Here is a 20455-nt window from a genome sequence, read left to right on the forward strand (position 1 = left end):
TTACCGCATGGCAAATAGAAATGGAAAAGGTGGAAGTAGTGACCAGTTTCCTCTTCTTGGGGTCCAAAATCATTGTGGAAGGTGACTGCAGCCATCAAATCAGAAGACAGTTGCTTCTTGGCAGGAAAACAATGACAAACCTAGACAGTGTGTTGAAAAGCTGAGACATCACGCTGTCGATAAAGGTATAGTCAAGGCTATGGTCGTCCCAGTGGTCACATACGGTTGTGAGAGCTGGACTGTATAGTGAGGCATGTTACACAGATCCAGAGCTGTACTAAAGGGAAACAAAAAGCTCCTAGCTGTTGGAAGTTACAGACAAGAGGGAGATGGATGAGACCACATGAAACAACTAGCATGGCTCATCATTGGAGGGCGTGCAAGTCAGTTTTTTTGACTTCAGTTAACTTTTAACAGCAGGCTTCTTATTTAATAATGGTTATCTTGAGGCAACTCTATTACATTGCTAATCAACTCTACTAGAGGATTATTTCTTGTAATCAGATAAAGTTTACTCTTTTCCTTTCTATCTGTTGACCCTCCTTCTGCCCTTTACAGTCCATGTTCACATGACAGACCTTTAGCTATTATTCCCCCAGCCTCTCTCTTTAGGGAAGAGGAGGGAAGTTAACATTTGCCTGATGTTTTCTGTATCCCAGGCACTTGCTTCACTGTTGACATCTTCTTTAGCCACCATTTAGTCATCAGAACAGAGTTTTCTTTGTGTTAACCTGACTGACCAGAGCAGAGTCTAAGCCTGTGACTTGGTCTCTTTATAACCACTGGTTAGTAATCTCTCAGCCCCCTGGACCATGTCAAAAACTTTGTCAAGAATAATTTTATAAGACCTGTCTACCTCCAGAATCCGTGTTCTTTCCACAACACCACTCTCCATCCCCTTCCTCCATGCCAGGCTTAAGGCCGATAGAGTGTTGCTGAACAAGTGGCCCTGTTAAAATCATCTGTCTGTTCTTGAAAACAGTTAATACTGCCCATGGAGAACTCATCATTTTGCCTGGGGATATTCAGTTAATCACAGGCTTGGTTTTCTACTTTCATGTGGGATTGATGATAAAAATATGCCCTCAGATTCTTGGAAATGTTTGTAGAAAAATGGAAACAGGGACTTCTCTGGTGGTCCGGTGGCTAAGTCTCTGTGCTCCCAATGCAGGGGGCCCAGGTTCGATCCCTGGCCAGGGAACTAGATCCCACATACTGCAACTAAGACCCAGTGCAGCCAAATAAAAATAATTATTAAAAAAAGAAAAATGGAAACAACAGTGCACATTGCAATTAGTTTTTATTCAAAATGATTTTTAGACCCTGAGGAAAAAAATCATATAAAATGAAAATAAAATGATTTTTAAGAGTCCTGTCCTCTTTCAAAACCATCAATAAAAACAAACAAGTTATCAAAGAGCATGGGTTGCCAACAAAGTGGGAAAGGTTTAGGCCTTTCTAAAAGTTATGTGGGACACCTTAATGCCTGTGGCATATTTAAATTTTCTAAAAGGCTTACACATCTATTACCTCAGTGCATCCCCACAGAAACCCTATGACGTGGGTGGCTGATGAGGGAGAAAAGAGGTAAGTGACTTGCTAGATCCTCAGGATGACAGTTCCCATAGTGATGAACTGTCACTAATGTTTTTGTTCTCAAAGAAATCCAAAGTCCTTGACATGAATGGTCAGTCTCCTTTAATGACCTTCCTCTCTCATGTGCTTTGTCCAGGGTAAACTGGTTGGAATCTGTGGCAGTGTGGGAAGTGGAAAAACTTCTCTCATTTCATCCATTTTAGGCCAGGTAAGATTTTGTTGTTGTCCTGGGCATTTTCTGCTTCTTTCTCTGGATTCTGCTTAACAAGAGTCTCAGGAAAAATAGACTTATTTCCTGAAGAGAGTCAGGAAAGGTGGAAACAAAAGGACCCTTGGTCTGTTATCATGTTCCTGCCACTCCTCGCCCCCTCCCCCCACCCACTCCTACCCCTTAACAACAGCATTGTATCTGGGATGTGGTTCAGTGGGCGCCTGGACCCATTGATACCCAGCTGGAGTCACTTGTTCCTCGTGCCTTCTTTTATTCAGCACGTATTTATTGAGTGCCACAGGTGTGCCAGAACAGCGTGTTGGGGAATGTCAGAGGTCAGAGACTGACAAACTGCAGACTGCCAACAAATGGACCAGCCTCACCAACCTCCCTGTCAGAAAGATGGCCTTCAGGATTTGATCTAGAAACAAAGACCTACTCCATTTTCAAGCTAACCATTGAAAGAATTATGCCCTCAAGGAGTTCATGGTTTGCTTGGGGTGCTAGGCCTTCTAGACATACTAGCACAGCCCAAGGTAGTGAGTGAATAGTGCTCAGAGGGCCCAGAAGAGGGCTGTCAGCATTTCAAGTGGGGATCATCCAGCTAAGACAGATTATCTTCTACTATGTTTTAGAAACCAAATAATCGGAAGAATAAAGCAAAACCCCATAGGCTTCTAAACTTGGATTAAATGAGCTTGGCTTAGGCGGTTGAGATGAGGATAAATGTAAGATTATTCCTGCTGATGGATAAGGTCCTCTGAGTCATTTATCCATGTTGAGGAAATTAAACAAATAGGAGAAGGGATTGGGGAAGATTTTCATGTAGCATCCAGTCTATGTGTTATTTTGTCTTGTTTGGCATCATTGTCACAGTTGGTGGAGCAAAGGTGTTCAGGGTGGTCTGAGGAAAGCTGCATCCAAATCATCGGGAGAGACAGCTCCCCACCCCTACCCCTTCTGCCTTGTGAGACTGTGCAGTGGATGGGCTCAGCCACTGGTGTTTGCTAAGAGCCAAAAACCTCCTACATAATTTCTGATCATCAGCCAGATTTCAGAGCCAGTGATGACAGACACGGGTGGACTGAAAGGGAGGGCTGGTGGGCAGCAGTTAAATTGAAAACTGAGTGGGTCTTTGCTTCTGGATCAAATCCTGACAGAGAGGCAGGGGCTACTTGTCAGCCCTGCTTCTTTAGAGTTTAACCCCTTATTGGTGGTCTGCATTGTGGGGTGTTTGTACTGTAGCAGCTGGAAGAGCTGGATTTCCACAGTAGACCCTCCAGGTTTCTGATCACTCTGAATGCATTATCTGTGAGAGTGCTTACCTGTTTGTGGGCAGTTGGCAGTATGTTACAGTCTTATGTGTGTCCGCTGTGCATTACTGTGTTTGAGAGGACAAGCTTGTTTGTGCAGATTGGTTAATGAAACCGTTTCAAGCTATAGCATTCATAATCCAAGACAAGCATCTACTGTTAGTCCCTTCGAAAGGAAACCTGAAAGAGTAAAATGAGTAAATTGATTCATGTCAATCTCTGCAACTGAAAACATAATTCAAAGCACACAGCTTATCATGTAATCTCTTCACATTGGAGTGGAGGGTCTGTCACCATTATGTGAATACTCTATAATGCTAATTGATGTCTAACTGGAATTTTTCCCCCCTCTGATCCTCATTTTACAAAAGCAGCTGACCTAGCCAACAGGCTGGATTAATTCTGTAGATGAGTTGGCCTGCCCTCATCTTGAGGAAGGGACTAGCTCTAAATCTTTGCAGCATCCTCCCCAGGGGAATTCTGTAAGGGCCTTCTGCTTGAGTTCCTTTAATTAGAACAGTTTGCAGTTAGGAAGAAAGGATGATAAAGTAGCTTATGAGTTGCTGAATGAAATATTCATTCATTCAAGTCATGGGTTATGCTGGGCTCCCATCACACATAAGCAAGGAGAACTTTGATTTTCTTGACTGCTGTGGAACAAAGGTGAGAGCTGGATTTGGGTTCCAAAAGCATCCAAGGAAACCGACTAGACTTTCAACTCCCTTGTGGAACGTGGGGGGTTCTGTTGACTCAGGGTGATGGCTTTGTGTTGTGATGCCATTGGATGGTGTCTGTTTCCCTAGATGACACTTCTAGAGGGCAGCATTGCAGTCAATGGAACCTTCGCTTATGTGGCCCAGCAGGCCTGGATCCTCAATGCCACTCTGAGAGACAACATCCTCTTTGGGAAGGAATTTGATGAAGAAAGGCAAGGAATGTTTGATTTCTGTCATGCTTTCCTCTTGGCCGTGTGAGACGCAAGGCAGCCCACATCAACAGGCTCTACCCCAACCATGCCCCTGACTCTGGGTCTTCTTGTGTCCCTCAGATACAACTCTGTGCTGAACTGCTGCTGCCTGAGGCCTGACCTGGCCATCCTTCCCCACAGTGACCTGACAGAGGTACAGGCCTTCTGCCCCTGGTGGGCCAGGGTGTTTAGCGGAGAGGATTCTGGTATTTGGGGGGCAGAGCTGTACCAGAACTGCCTCCTAGGCATGCACCTTAAATTGTGGGAGAAGAACTTTCACAGGAGTTTTGCTTTCATTGGGACTTTATGTTAGGGACACATTTGTTCCTTAGGGCAGGGATAGCAACATTGCCTGTTTTAAGCACATAGATTTCATGTGTTGTGGATTTTAAACAAAATCCCATTGTTGGTTCACAGTTCATATTTTCTGCACTATTCATATTTAAAACCATTACTCAATCATATGCCTGTTGAGATTCCTTGAACTTTCTTCTGCCAACCTCTTTTTACTCATGTAACTCTCTAGAGAGCTGACTCCCTCTAGAAAGAAAGAGGCCTTAACATAAAGCTGCCTTTCTTTGCTTCTCTGCGCTTGAGTAGTTCCCCGAGGCTTGTCTTTGGAACTGGCTCTCCGTGTTAATGCTCATCTTCCATGACCTGCCCTTGAGGTCTCTGGGGCTGACTTTTATTCAGTTGACTTCTGTTTAAGCCCTCAAACCAGATTGGAGTGGTTTGGTTAATTTATTGGCTCTCAGATCCCGGTCCCCTGATTAGCAGCACATCAGCAACATCACTGCAGACTCTCAGCCGCACCAGAGACCTACTGAATCATGACTCGAGAGATGGGGCCCCCTCAGTCCATTTTAACAAGCCCTGCAGATAATTCTTATATATGCTCTTATTTGAAAACCTCTGAATTAATTGAATTTTTTTTAAGGACAAGATTTAAAAAAAAAACAAACAAAACAGAGCCAGTTACTGTTTGACAGTCGATTTTTTTTTCATTTAGTAACATTTATTAAGTGCTTGTTATATGCCAGCTCCCTGTGCAGAAGCTTCTGGGGGCCCTGGGAATATAAAAGAAAAGGACAATAATCTGTATCCTCAGCAAGCTTACAATTGGGAAAGACATACTGACAAATAGGCACAAAATAAGGTGATGAAAGAGTTGCCTTTCTTTTGGGTGTTAGTGGAGAAGGGGAGGGTAGGCTTCACAGAGGAGAGGATGCCAGAACTGAGCAGACAAGTACAAGAGAAGGCATGACAGTAGTCAGGCGTGTTCATAATAGACACACAGTTTAACTGAGCAGACACACCTGCTCAGATCCCAGGGTACAGAAGGGGCATTGACAGTGGAGGCTAAGAGTTGCTGGAAAGCCAGTTGGTAAAGGGCCTGCTTTGTCTGCCATATCTGGGGGCTTAGATTCTGTCCTTTAGGACTAAGCAAGATGGTCAGCTTTGTGTTTTGGAAAAGTCATTCTGCCCATGGAGACTGGATTGTAATGGGGCATCCAGAGGATGTGGTAAGGCTCAGACACAGGGTTGGTTAATAACCAGATAGTTGTGGGAGAGGAGGAGGCAATTTGGGCTGATACCCCCAGTTCTGGTGTGGGCCCTAGAGGATACAGTGGCATTCCATCCAGATGGGGAAATGAAGAGAAGGAGCTGGTTTGGGTGGAAGAGAGAAGTGACTGAGGCAACCACTGAGTGTCGTTCTGGACTTGAACTGGAGACTTCCTTGTGCTTTCTGGGCTCCTGTAGATTGGTGAGCGAGGAGCCAACCTGAGTGGCGGGCAACGCCAGAGGATCAGCCTTGCCCGGGCCTTGTATAGTGACCGAGACATCTATATCCTGGACGACCCCCTCAGTGCCTTAGACGCCCACGTGGGCAATCACATCTTCAACAGTGCTATCCAGAAGCATCTCAAGTCCAAGACGGTTCTGTTCATTACCCACCAGTTACAGGTATGTGCTTCCTTCCCCAGGCTACCCACCTTGACTTGGACAGTCAGAAACAGGGAGGCGGGCTTGGTCCAGGTACCTTCATGGGGCTCCTTGAAGTCCCTGGAATCATGGTGTTCCCTTCCTCAGCAAATAGCCTCCTGGCTCATTGTACCAATAAAGCTTGTTGTACCAGATGGCCATCTGAATCAGAGATCCTTGGAGCAGGTTAGCTTCTGCATATAAATCACTAAGTAAAAGGGCTAAGAGGAATAGGCTAAAAATGGAGTCTGGGTAAGAGATAGTTTGGAAAGCATTGTGTTAACATCTTTATGTGAGTGGGTACTGTTTAGGGAAAACAAGCTCTTCTCCCTCTGCCATTCCATAACAAGCAGCCACTTCAGAGAGCAGCTCAAGGAGGTTGCCATCTGCTTTGCATATGTTGTCAAGTTTAGGGGGCTAACACCCCATTCTGCCACAGAAAGTCTAATTATGTGTACTTCTGCGTGTAGTAAAGGGATGTAAAGTTTAATATAAGACTGTGTGGCTTCATCAGCAGATTTATATCAAAAACTGGTGAACCTGCTTTTTGAACTACATCATGAGACAGGATAAACTAAAGCAGGAGTTCTCAGTCTTAGCTCTCTGTTGTGGGGGCCTGTCCTGTGCATCCCTAGCATCTATCCAACAGATGGCAGTAGTACCCCTCAACCCCCAGCCCTCAAATTGTAACAATCAAAAATGTCTCCAGATATTGCCAAGTGTCCCCTAGGGGGACATCTCCAGGTGAGACCCGCTGAAGTAAGGTGTAGGCGTTTGGATGTATTTGCACAAATAATCAGCCACACTACATTGTCCCTGTCTTTGTCTCCAGTACCTGGCTGACTGTGATGAAGTGATCTTCATGAAAGAGGGCTGTATTACAGAAAGAGGCACTCATGAGGAATTGATGAATCTGAATGGTGATTATGCTACTATTTTTAATAACCTGTTGCTGGGAGAGACACCCCCAGTTGAGGTAAGATTCGCGTGGTGTGTATGTGTGTCTTTCTAGTGAGAGACAGTTGTTACCATAGTGAATGATGGAGAAATCTCTGCTGAACTCATTGTCTGTGTCTTGCTGGCAGGGGCCCTGTTTTCCAATGACCAGACTATTATGCTTTAGTCCACACACTGCTTCTGTTCTAGGAGGGCAGAACTGTGGAACTAGAGAACCAAGGTCTTCTGTCACTGAGAATTCACCAGTAAGGCAATGACAAGGAGAAGGGTGTGGGCTCATTGTGTGCTATTGCTCAGTCATACCTTAATTTCTAAAACTCCATTAAATCCTAATCCACAGAGTATTGTGAAAGCCCCTTTCTTAATAATCAGATGAATAACGTGGCAGGGAAGAGACATCAAATCCTGCATACATTTGAAAATTATCCATGGTGTCTTGGCTGCCAACTCGGCACTCATTAACCCAGACCTCAAAGATATCAGGACTTGGGGAAGTGCATAAGTTAACTTTTAAGAAGTTGGACGTGTCTCTTTTCCGTAAAAGCAGCAATGCCATGGATGATTTGCTAACATGTCCTTTGGACATTTATCTGAATGGCCATATCATGATAACTGGAGACACTTTTTTTTTCATTAGATTAATTCAAAAAAGGAAACCAGTGGTTCACAGAAGAAAACACAAGAGAAGGGTCCTAAAACAGGATCAGTAAAGAAGGAGAAAGCAGTGAAGCCAGAGGAAGGTAATGAACCTTTTTGAGAATTGACATTAAAATTTTTGCTTTTGTTTTGTTTTGGCATTTTATTTGCATATATGCATTACATCCCTAGAAAAAGGATCTCATGGTTTTCCCTCTTTTCACACACTTGCTTTTTCATGGTCCATAATGCCAGATGAGATTGCCAGTACAATGAAAATGATGGGATGTGGGCTCCCGTTTTTCCACATATTTGAGTTGCCCATCATATCGGGAGCTGATCCCTCCTCACTTGTTTAACCTGCCCATGAGGTTCACAGCAATTTTCCCAGCCCTGTGATCATCAGTTAAATTTGCCATTATAACCACACTTCACCATCAAGTCAAAACCCTGATGATGACTGTGGCACATGGACTAGTAAGAACTTAGTGCTTGCCTCTCTTTTTAGCTTTGATGATGCTCTTGAGGTCATCAGCCAGCCAGGGCGTTCGTGAGGGCCAGCATGGCAGTGCAGAAAAATGATGTAAAGTGTGTCATTAAAGTTTATCAGAAATTATGCCATGTAGCAATTCATCCTGCCTGATAATCATTGTCTGCTGTGGAACACCTGGCCTTAAATTTCTAGAATAACAAGATTCTTATATGATTATTGGGAGACCATGAGGCAACTTCTGTTTGCTCAAACAGACCAAGGCAATAAAAATGACCTTTACTCCTATGCCTTTTTTGGCTATGCAGAGTGGAGTGAGGTGTAGGTAGTCATAGCTGAGTCATCTTGACTAAGGAAAAATTGAATCATGGGTAGAGGTATACCTTTCTTTCCTGTGATTCATCTCTGCTCTTTAAAAGTCATGCCAACCAAAGCAGAGGCATGCCAGCTCTAAGAATGCCCACATCCTCAGTTAACCCCCCTCTGCCCCCTCCCCTGGTACAACGATCACTCCTTGGCTTGTCCCAAGCAGGCAGCAGCAGAGCTATGATGAAGAGTTACAGCCAAGATTTTTCCTACTTGATTTTCCTACCCAGACTTCTTGGTCCTGTTTTTTAAACTCTTCATCTTATCAACCAAAACAAATCTTGAGAGTTAGAGAAGCTGTTTGCAATACCTTAGGCATTTTCACTTTTGTAAATAATAAATAGAAATGCATTCCTGTTTTAAAGTTATTTCTTTTAACTTCTCACCTGACATGTTGAATTCAGGACTTTTTTTTTTTGGTTTGCTGTGTTGTTTTCATTTCCTTGGTCTTAAAACTGCAGCAGACATTGGGTGTTAGGAGTTGACCATATTGATTCTTTTCTTTCTTTTAATAAGCCCTATATGAGCTCTTGAATTCAGGTGTGATTGGAGATACCTTACTCTCACAAAGCAAACACAGCACAGAAGGCTGAGACATCTGTCAATTCCTGCCACAGGCAGTAGGAAAAAACAATGTCTTTAGGGGACATGTGACCTAGAGACTCTTGAGGTAAAGTGCTGAGGCCTGCATGGCTTGTTCCAAGATAATTACATAGCATGTGTGATAAAGAGGCAGAGGCTTCCCATGGGGCTTTCTCTATATTCTCTTGTCAACATCAATCTCTTGGGAGTCCCTAGGAAATAACCTTAAATGTTTTTTCTCCTCCCACAGCCAATCACCCCATCCATCTGAATTTACTTCCTGAATACTCCATCTGCATGGCCACAACTCTGGTTTTCAGTCAGTCAGTTCAGTCGCTCAGTCATGTACGACTCTTTGTGATCCCATGGACTGCAGCACGCCAGGCTTCCCTGTCCATCACCAACTCTTGGAGCTTGCTCAAACTCATGTCCATCATGTCAGTGATGCCACCCAACTATCTCATCCTCTGTCATCTCCTTCTCCTCCTGCCTTCAGTCTCTCCCAGCATCCGGGTCTTTTCCAATGAGTCCGTTCTTCACATCAGGCGCCAAAGTATTGGAGCTTCAGCTTTAGCATCAGTCCTTCCAATGAGTATTCAGGACTGATTTCCTTCAGGATGGAGTGGTTTGATCTCCTTACTGTCCAGGGGACTCTCAAGAGTCTTCTCCAATACCACAGTTCAAAAGCATCAATTCTTCGGCGCTCAGCTTTCTTTTAGGTCCAACTGTCACGTTCATACATGACTACTAGAAAAACTGTAGCTTTGACTAGACAGACCTTTGTCAGCAGAGTAATGTCTCTGCTTTTTAATATGCTATCTAGGTTGGTCATAGCTTTGCTTTAAAGGAGCAAGCATCTTAATTTCATGGCTGCAGTCACCATCTGCAGTGATTTTGGAGCCCAAGAAAACAGCCCTGGTTCTGGCCTTTATCATCTCCCACCGAGACTGTTACAGTTGCCTCCTTTTAAATCTGTCCTCCACATGAACAACTAGGAGATCTAGTTAAAAACAGGAGACCAGCCAACTGCCTGGGGCCTGAGGCCTTTCAGTGGCTTCCCAATTTCAAAGCAGCATTTTAAAATTAGGAAAACCTGATGTGGCACACATAGAAAATCCATTCTTTGTCTGAGATGCTGGGACACATGAAAGAGACTGCATGAGGTGGCTGGTCTGGCCATCCCAGGCCTATCTCCTGCAGTAGGTCTGGGAGTCAAATCTCTACACCCCTGTAGCCCATTCCCTTGAGAAGTTCTTGTCTGAAGGATAATGTTCAAATGCCTTTATCCTCTGACCACAGCCTGCTTAATCAGCCTTATCTCCTGCCACTCCTTAGGCACACAGAATGTTCTAGCCATGCTGAATTGGATATCCGTGTATACTGATTTCTTGTTTCCTCATACCTACGCCCATCATTTCCCTACCTGGCCGATTCTGGCTTACCTTTCAATATGGGGATTTTCCCTGGCAGTCCAGTGGGTAGGCCTCCACGCTTTCATTGCGGAGGGTGCAGGTTCAATCCCTGATTGGGGAACTAAAATCCGAGTTATGCTGTGCAGCTAGAAAAAAAAAAAAGACACAATATCGACTACATAGAAAGTCTCACCTGGAACCTCCCAGCTAAGCCCCTCACAGCTCCCCCAAGTAGGTTAGGTGCGCTTCCTGAATGTTCCCATGCTGCCCTGCAAGTGTCCCAGCATTGGAGTTAGCACATTTTATTATAATTTTGTACTTATTTACCTGTTTGTGGATAATCTGAGCCAGATCTCCTGGCAGGGACCTGGTCTTAATCCTCTTTGCCTCTCCACTGCTTATTCCTGGGCCTGCTTCATAGTAGGTGCCTAATAGATAGATATTAAATGGATAAATGAATGCTCTTTGAAAGGGGGAAATAATTCCAACCTAGAGCTCTGTGAAACTGTAGGCTCGCTTTGGTTCTACTCTTCTACAGGTGACTTCATTTTAGAAAAGCAGCTTTTCCTTTCTGAATTCGTGTTTCTCTTTTCCTCACCTAGGGCAGCTCGTGCAAATGGAAGAGAAGGGGCAGGGTTCTGTGCCCTGGTCAGTGTATGGTGTCTACATCCAGGCTGCTGGGGGCCCTTTGGCGTTCCTGGTCATTCTGTCCCTTTTCATGCTGAATGTGGGCAGCACTGCTTTCAGCAACTGGTGGTTGAGTTACTGGATCAAGCAAGGAAGTGGGGTAAGATTCCTCATTGATGGGAAAGTTATACGTCTAATAATATGGCCATCTCTCCATATTTCCTGGCTCTTCTTAGGGAAAGTGCTCTAGTTTTCTGTTAAAGGAGGTAATTAACAAAGATTACCCAGGATTAAAGAGATGAGTCCCTAATGTAACCTCACCAGGTAGTTGCTCCCTGACCAACTCACAGAGCAGTAGCGCTTACCAGGTGCACACCTATAGGCTGTCTGTTGTCATTAGAGAAAAGAGGGGGAACAGGCAAAGCCTGCCTTGTGTTTGTCTTCACCAGCTTGTATCCTGTACCCTGCCTGAGCCAAGAGTGGCCCTGACAAGGGCTTCTTGGATGTCCCTGAGGGTCTTGCCTCATAGAACCTTGCTTCCAAACAGAACACCACGGTGACTCAAGAAAACAGGACGTCTGTGAGCAACAGCATGAAGGACAATCCTCTCATGCACTACTATGCCAGCATCTACGCCCTCTCCATGGCAGTCATGCTGATCCTGAAAGCCATTCGCGGAGTGGTCTTTGTCAAGGTATGCACTGGGGCCTCTGCTCCTCTTCTCGCCGGTGGCTGTGTGGTCAGGCTTCTGCCTGGCACCTCTTGGGTTTATTCTGAGTTGGGGAGCTCCTCTGAAGCAGGATGCCTCTTGCCAAAGTGACCTACATCCTGTCAGCCTCAGCCCTTTCCTGTTAGCCACCTCCTTCCTCCACAGCCACTTGCCCTTCTCTGGCTTTGGACCTGTGGATTAGTTACTGGGCCTGCTGAGTCCTGGGTCTCTGATCACTCTGTACTTTGCTCCTCAGGGCACATTGCGAGCCTCCTCCCGGCTCCATGATGAGCTTTTCCGAAGAATCCTTCGAAGCCCAATGAAGTTTTTTGACACTACCCCCACGGGAAGAATTCTCAACAGGTTTTCCAAAGACATGGACGAAGGTATTTCTCACTGCTTCTCTCTGTGGTACTCCAGAGCACGAACCACCCAGCACAGTGGCTGCAATATTTGCATCAGGAACATGTTAGCTTGGGCATTTTCTCCATGTTGCAATTTCTCTTTAGGCTAAGGACCTATCTAATTTTTCATCTTTCATGTGAGCTCTTATTTGATCTTATTTAACCTTAAAACCAGTTCAGAGGGCTGAGCATAAAGGCTTTGGACATGGTATCTGAGAGTCCAAAAGATATATTTACCTATGAGTGGTGCGTAGGTTCCTGGACACCTACAGTCTCTTGACAGGTTTGTCAAATACTGATTGCTTCTTGGGCTGTGCCAGCACCACAACTTAAATACACTTGACCCTTGAACAGCAGGTTGGTTGTTGAGTCTGAGGATATGAAACTGTGGATGAGGAACCACATCTATGGAGGGCTGACTGTAGATTACATGCAGATTTTTGACTGCGTGGGGCGTCTGTGTCTCTAACCCCCATGTTATTCAAAGGTCAGCTGTACTCCCATAGCCCATAATAATAGTGATGCTACCTGACATTTTTGAGGGCTTACTGTGTTACAAGCGGTTTTACATGTACTATCCTAGCCATCATAGCAGCCCTGTGATGTGTGTGTATCATTTCACCCACTGAGCATGGGAAAGCTGATGTCTAGAAAGTTTGACTTGCTCAAGATTGCACAACTATTAAATAGCAAGCTGGGAATTGAGCTCAGATCTTTTTGACCCCAGAATGAATGTTTTTAACTACGTACTATGCTGCCTCCATAGAAGGAGTTTGTTCCCAATGTTGATAGGCCATGTATAGCTATGGCCAGAGGTAATAAGAGATCAAAACCATCACTGATACACAAAACAATGATACATATGTGTGTGACATGATCACATTTGTATTAAACTCACATATGCACAGATGAATAGAAAAGAGACTGAAGAAAATCAGTGGTATCAATGTGTCTCAGATTTGTATGAAAATAGGTGGGGGGAGATGTCCTAAATGGGCAAAGAAAATGTTAACTCTTAGAGGTTCTATACTCTTCCAGTTTTTGTGTATGTTTAAAATTTTTGTGTATGTTTAAAATTTTCCATGAAAAGTTTCTTAAATGTTAGCAGCAGTTCATTCATATTGGTAAGAATAAGACTATGTTTATTTAATTTTTTGCATATTTATTTTCCAAATATTTTATAGCAAACATATATTACTTTGCAAAATGGAGGAAATGTTTAAGGGGGTTGGGCAGCACAGTGATCCAAAAAGAGGGCACAGGTGAGAAAGATCGCTTAAATGCTCTTGGGACAAGAAAAATTAGAACAACTACATTACCAAATTTTTCTTTGATCAGACTGTTTAAAAGACAAAAAAATCACAAATTTCAGATATGGCTTTTTGGGAGCCTCTTTTTGTTTTTTAAAAATTCTGGCTGTTTGTGGATCCCAGCATCTGACACATGTTCCTTTACCGTTTCCCCAGTCGACGTGCGCCTGCCATTCCAGGCCGAGATGTTCATTCAGAACGTCATCTTGGTGTTCTTCTGTGTTGGAATGATTGCGGGAGTTTTCCCGTGGTTCCTCGTGGCAGTGGGACCCCTTGTCATCCTCTTTTCAATTCTGCACATTGTCTCCAGGTAAACGGGAAGTCTTTGTGTCTTTCAGTGCAAAGGGTGAAGCCAGAGTTGCCAGTCCACCCCTCTGACACAGAACTCCTTCTGTCTCCAGGGTCCTGATCCGAGAACTAAAGCGTCTGGATAATATCACGCAGTCACCTTTCCTTTCCCACATCACATCCAGCATACAGGGCCTTGCCACCATCCACGCCTACAACAAAGGGCAGGAATTTCTACACAGGTTAGTTCCGTGGGGGCCAGAGGGCTCCTCAGGGAGCCAGCATCTCAGCATTTAATGAGAGTTTAAGAAGCCTTTCAAAGTCAGAATTGGGGATTATAAAGCTCATTACTAAGAGTATTAGTGATTTAATGACCTCTGCTGATTAAGATTCACTTGCTTGGTGGAACTCCCTTCTGAGCAAATGGGAAGACAAACACAGATTTGGAGTCTATTAGCTTTCGGTTCTGAATGGCTATATTTGATAGAGTTTTGCTCCTTTTTTTTTCTTGGAAAAGTAAGATATTCATAGACAATAGATTGACATTTTATTTAGCTGTTAATATTGTTTGTGTGAGAAATTTCTGTACTTACATAGTCATTCTGGAGATTTATGTTAACTAGACATTGAACTAGACTAAATGTCCTTCAGTAGAGGACTGGTTAAATAGGCTGTGGTGTCCCCGTATAATGGAATATTATGTGACCCCTAAAAAGAATGAGACTGCTTCCTAGGTACTGATGTGGAATGATTTCCAGGTTATATTAGATGAAAGAGCAAGATACAGATGTGCATGTATAGTTTGCTCCCTTTAAATATGTGTCTGTAACATTTAAAATATCTGAAAGGACACACAGGAAACTAATAGCTGCCACTGGACAGTAGAAGTGAGTAGCTGGAGGAGGGCAGGAGAAAGACTGACTTTTCATGGTAAAACCTTCTGTACCTTGTGAATGTTCTGTCTTATAGAGTGTATAGTTCATTCCAAAAATTAAGTAATTAGCATTAAAAAGTAACTCTAGCATAGGAAGGTTTGGTTAAATAATTCTGAAAAATGTATTCTAACTTTAAGCAAAAAAAAATGTAAAATATGTTGACTGTGTACATGTGTAGGTATGTACCCACATAAACAGGAGGACATTGGAAAAAATACTGGGAGGAAATGCAGGATTCTGGTTTTAGCTGAGTGGTGAGAGCACTGGAATTTTACATTTCCCGTTTTTTTATTGTGTTTCCTAAATTTTCTCTAAAGTGCACATATCTTCTTATAAGGAGGAAAGAGATTTTCTTTGAGACAAAGTATCTTTGCCTACCCAGGCCTCCCACTCTGGAGTTCTAGTTGTGTGTGACCCCAGACCCTCAGGTGGGGTGAGAGCTGCTCTCTAGGACCCCTGATGACAGAGGGTCTCCCTCCTGCAGTGACAAAGGTTGTCTCGGTCTTTCTGTTCTGGTTTAACTCACTCACTGCTTCTGGTGCTTTGCTCCATGGCCTTGGGAAACCAGTCTGTCAGCAGACCATTTCCACTTTCTCGTATTCAGTCCGAGAGTCTTTTTCCTGCTCTTGTGCCAATTCTCCAGTTTGCATTTGTAAACTCTCTTTCCTCAAGAAAATGACCACTGACCTAAAACAATTCTCTAAAGCTTAAACAATTCTCTAAAGCTTAAACAGCCTCTTTATTTGGTCTTCTTCCCTTCTGCTTTCCCTGTGCTGTTGAAGTAGATATGTTTTTCCTAGTATCTTGAATATGTTTCTTTCAAAGGGTAAAACTAGAAAACCCCCATGTCTTCCTGTGTGTGGAGCCTGGGATACTCTGCACTCCTTAAGTTTCCATATCACTCTCCTGGTTACAAGCAGTAGTGGTGTTATACTTTAGTATTAGCCCTCTACCCAGAACTCACCAGTGCTTTCGCATCCTCCATGACTAGGGTTGTGTGGCACTTTATTTACTTTATTAGGTGTTCTGTCTTCCTCACAGGTACCAGGAGCTACTGGATAACAACCAGAGTCCTTTCTTCCTGTTCACTTGTGCGATGCGGTGGCTGGCGGTGCGGCTGGACCTCATCAGCATTGCCCTGATCACCACCACTGGGCTGATGATTGTTCTCATGCACGGGCAGATTCCCCCGGCCTACGCAGGGCTTGCCATCTCCTATGCTGTGCAGGTTAGTCTTTGGGATGAGGGCATTGTCTTTCTCATACTTTGGCCTAGGAGAGACTTGGCAGGTGGCTCTGCCCTAAACTATTGTTTTACCTTTGGCTCCTAGAGCTTCTCCCCATGTGTTTTGGCAGTAGCACTGTGGACTGGTACACAGTCACCCCTCCACATCCCCGAGTTCTGCATCCATAGAGTCAACCAACTGCAGATCAAAGATATTTGGGAGGGGAAATTCCAGACAGTTCTGAAAACTGAATTTACTATAGATGTACAACTATTTATGTAGCACTTTGTATTTATAACTATTTACCAAGTCTTTACATTGCGTTAGGTATTATAAGTAATCTAGAGATGACTTAAAGGATACAGGAGGATGTCTGTAGGTTGTAGGCAATTACTAGGCCATTTTATATAAGGGACTTGAGCATCCTTGGATTTTTGACAGAATCCTGAAACCAATTCCCCACTAATGCTAAAGGTTGACTCTATGGGAATAAAGGGATTTAACTCTGTTGCGTGTGTTTATGAAGTAGGTGCTGTTTTTTTCTTAAATAAACAGATTTTGAAAATTGTTTCTTAATTGTAGATTTATGTCTTCCCTCCTCTTTCTTCTCTGGCCTCTCCCTAGTCTTCTAAGAAATACATATTCTCAATATACTACTTCTGTGTGTTTTATTTTCAGGCCCCAAATTTCCCAATACTATTATATACATAAACCTTTTTAGTTCTTAGGGATGGTTGAAGATCTTCAAGTAGCTCAAAGAACAACTGGTAACTTAGCACTGACTAGATAGTTAAAGATGATAAAGAATTGTTACTAACTTGTTTCAGATGTGGCAGTGATTTTCAAGGAGACTTTATATTTTAGAGAGATAGAAGCTGAAGTATTTGTGGATAAGATTTAGGCTATATGAGATTTGACTCCAGATATATGGAAGGATGGGGCAGTACAGATGAAACAATGGCGGTTATTAAGTTGGTAATTTTTTTAAGGTGAATGTCTGATACGTGGGAGCCCGTTATACTGTCCTCTCTATTCTTGTATGTGTTTGACATTTTTCTATATTGGAAAGATAAAAATAAGTGGCCAGAGGAAACCTAAGAGATCTATATCTTTACAGATACTCAAAGGTATTTGTCCATGTCTTGCAGACTTAACTTGATTCTTGAAGGGCTGGGGGTGAGGGGTGGAAGACATCTGTGTTACATATACTCTGTTTCAGAGTACTCAGTCTGGGGTACACAGACTGGGGCTCTGCATTCAGTTTTGGCCCAGCCTCGTTTCTGTTGACCTTCCTGGAAGCATTTTCACTGCTGCTCACAGGTTGATACAGTCTCCATTTATTGTGGCTGCTATGTCCAGGTATAGGTACAATTATGAAGCCTAGAAGTTATTCAGCTACAGCTGAATTTCTGGAAATGTAAAAACAGATAGAAAATTTAGTGCCAGTACTGCAGTGCCACCTGGATTCACTGAGAGTTGCAGTTGACTGCGGGCTATTAGGCATTGTCTTAAACATTTAAAGAATGATCTGGTCCCTAAAGCCAGCTGCTGTCTATCCACAGTTAGTTCTCACAATTGAGTTGTGATCCCTTAGATGAAGGAGGTTTGCTGGCATTTCCTTGGTGTATATTAATAATAAATTCTCTCTTGGATTGTTGTTTTCCCTGATCAGTTGACAGGGCTGTTCCAGTTTACTGTCAGACTGGCATCGGAGACAGAAGCTCGCTTCACCTCAGTGGAGAGGATTAACCACTACATCAAGGTCAGGCTCCTACAGGCCTTCTGCTGCAATATGATTTTTCATGCAGCAGTTCTACCCTTTTACTGCCTGGAATGAATGTCCCAGGAAGATGCTTGTTTTCTCTGCCTCATCTTGTCCCACAGGAGAGGCAGCAATCTCTCCAGTATGCATGGAATGCAAAAGAGAATATCATAAGATTTTCTCAGTATATTTGTGAATTGTGTCTGATTGAGAGCTTACATTCATCAGCTAATTTCCAAAGTGTTCCTAACCTCATTAATTCAGTTAAGCAGACTAATGTAATATTTTCCTTATACTATTTAAAACCAGGTGTTATTTCAAGTCTTAGTCTAGTTCATTTGGTTCTTAACCAGAGATGGCCATCAGAATCTCATACGGAACTTGAGGCAAAGACTAGCATGGGCCTCATCTCTAAAGATTCTGGTGCAATAGGTTTGGGATAGGACTCAGACTTCTGGAGTTTCAAAGGCTCCATGCCTAATTCTATACTGTGTTCACAGTTCAGAAACCAGTTAACTGTATTGGTACTGAGATGATCCAGCTCTTCCCACCTTCCCCCAGGAACCCCTGCAATCCTGCAGTGGGACAGTGTCTTCCTCCTAGTTCAAACTCTGAAAGCAGTTTTCTGTAGAGAGAAGCAGAGTCCTGAGTAGTTAACATTCTCATGTTGAACTCATTTCTCAGGAGTTACCTATTTTGCAAACTGCCCAGAGACTTTATCTTCATTTATATCATTATTTACATGGGCAGAATACATTTCAACTTCCAACTAAGTTGACTTAGAAACACTGTTTTGAAGAACTGCCCTTTCACTGAGAACTAGTATGTTATATAACTGCTTTTTTCTAGCAGAGACATGTCCCACTGATTTGTTTTGGCAATGAACCTGATCAGTTGTAGGATATTTCTTAAACTTATAAATGATTATTATCAGAAAGAATGGCAGATAGCTATCTGATCAGTTCAGTTCAGTTCAGTCGCTCAGTCGTGTCCGACTCTGCAACCCCATGAATCACAGCACACCAGCCCTCCCTATCCATCACCAACTCTTGGAGTTTACTCAAACTTATGTCCATCGAGTTGGTGATGCCATCCAGCCATCTCATCCTCTGTCGTCCCCTTCTCCTCCTGCCCCCAATCACTCCCAATATCAGGGTCTTTTCCAATAAGTCAACTCTTCTCATGAGGTGGCCCAAGTATTGGAGTTTCAGCTATCTGATAAACCTGCTAATAGCCGTTTATGTTTATACATGAGCCTCTTGGCTGGGTGCTCTGGTCTGTGGGCAATTTGTGAGTATTACATGTTGTGTTTGATTTAGTATCACTATTGGTGTAGGTCTCTTGCTGGAAAGGTCAGGGTGATGGTCAGCCATGGTACAGAGTGTACTTTGCACAAATCAATACATTCCTGAGAGCTGGTTCCCTGCTGCCCGTCCACAACCTGGAAGCCTGTCCCAACACAAAGTTTTAGACTTGAGTCCTTACCCTAACCCACCAGAGCACTGCAGTCTTTGACCTTTACTTCCCTGTGAGGCTATAGGCTCCATGACTAATCACCAGAGAGTTTTAAAAACATGGGGAGATGTGACTATAGATGACCAAAATTACCCAATAATTATTATTAAAGCATTTTTAAGCTGGAATGGATTTCTAAAATCATCTAATCCAGTCCCTAGAATTTACAGATGAGAAACTAAGACAAAGATTGAAGAATTGGTATATCCAGTTCACACAGCTGTTGGTGGTAGAGTTGGGATTAGTGTCTGAGTCTCCTGGATTAACTGAGATGGCTCAGGATGCTAGGCTCTCATTAAATGTTCCATGAATGCTAGTTTTGCTCCTTTGGGTTTAGGCCATTGGTTTTCAAATGATGGAACCCTGTTTCAAAGGGAATGTTTTCAAAGAATTCCACCAAAATCTGCTGTGGCTGAAGAGGGATAGAAGGCCATTATAAACTGCCAAGGGTAGAGGCAATTGTTCTCTGTTTCTGTCTAGTTTATTGGTGATGAATGTTTACTGCCAGGGACCAGGGCAGCAGCTGTCTCTGTTGTTGCTATGGGTATCCTGGTCTTACTTCTGTGACAGCCTTGCAGCTACCCTAGAATCTGTGGTCAGTCTGAACTGGCCTTTTCTGTCTCTCCAGACTCTATCTTTGGAAGCACCTGCCAGAATTAAGAATAAGGCTCCCTCCCCTGACTGGCCCCAAGAAGGAGAGATCACCTTTGAGAATGCAGAGATGAGGTACCAAGAAAATCTCCCTCTGGTCCTGAAGAAAGTGTCCTTCACCATCAAACCCAAGGAGAAGATTGGCATTGTGGGTCGAACAGGATCAGGTAAGAATCACCTCTCTGAAGAAACGTTTAAATCAACCAGAGTCAAGTTTAGGGCCCATGATTTGCTGTTTTTTGAGTATCACTCTCATCTCTTCAAACCAGATTCCTGTTAGATGTGTAATTAGTGTCTCAGGTCTCTGAAACCACTTTTTGAGGTTTATTTTCAGCACTGCTTCAAAACATTTAATAGTTTTTCTAATCATCAAAGTATACATTCTCAATGCAGAGCACTTGAAACGTTTCAGTTCAGTTCAGTTGCTCAGTCATGTTTGACATTTTGCAACCCCATGGACTGCATCACACCAGGCCTCCTTGTCCATCGCCAGGTCCCAGAGCTTGTTCAAACTTA

General features: G+C 43.4%; 1 protein-coding gene across 3 annotated transcripts in view; it reads left to right on the forward strand.

Annotated features, from left to right (window-relative positions):
* The window catches only part of ABCC5 (ATP binding cassette subfamily C member 5), an 87995-nt gene that overhangs the window by 47846 nt on the left and 19694 nt on the right, over window positions 1–20455 (forward strand). For all 3 annotated transcript variants that reach the window (XM_070466313.1, XM_070466311.1, XM_070466312.1), the window contains exons 12-25: window positions 1733–1804; window positions 3924–4048; window positions 4169–4241; window positions 5849–6052; window positions 6903–7046; window positions 7665–7767; window positions 11116–11300; window positions 11688–11834; window positions 12106–12235; window positions 13720–13873; window positions 13965–14093; window positions 15828–16014; window positions 17684–17773; window positions 19917–20106. In XM_070466313.1, the coding sequence (XP_070322414.1) occupies window positions 1733–1804; window positions 3924–4048; window positions 4169–4241; window positions 5849–6052; window positions 6903–7046; window positions 7665–7767; window positions 11116–11300; window positions 11688–11834; window positions 12106–12235; window positions 13720–13873; window positions 13965–14093; window positions 15828–16014; window positions 17684–17773; window positions 19917–20106 (1933 nt within the window). The remainder of the gene's footprint in view (window positions 1–1732; window positions 1805–3923; window positions 4049–4168; window positions 4242–5848; window positions 6053–6902; window positions 7047–7664; window positions 7768–11115; window positions 11301–11687; window positions 11835–12105; window positions 12236–13719; window positions 13874–13964; window positions 14094–15827; window positions 16015–17683; window positions 17774–19916; window positions 20107–20455) is intronic.

The sequence above is a fragment of the Odocoileus virginianus genome, chromosome 4, assembly GCF_023699985.2.
Source record: "Odocoileus virginianus isolate 20LAN1187 ecotype Illinois chromosome 4, Ovbor_1.2, whole genome shotgun sequence".
Classification (NCBI taxonomy): Eukaryota; Metazoa; Chordata; class Mammalia; order Artiodactyla; family Cervidae; genus Odocoileus; species Odocoileus virginianus.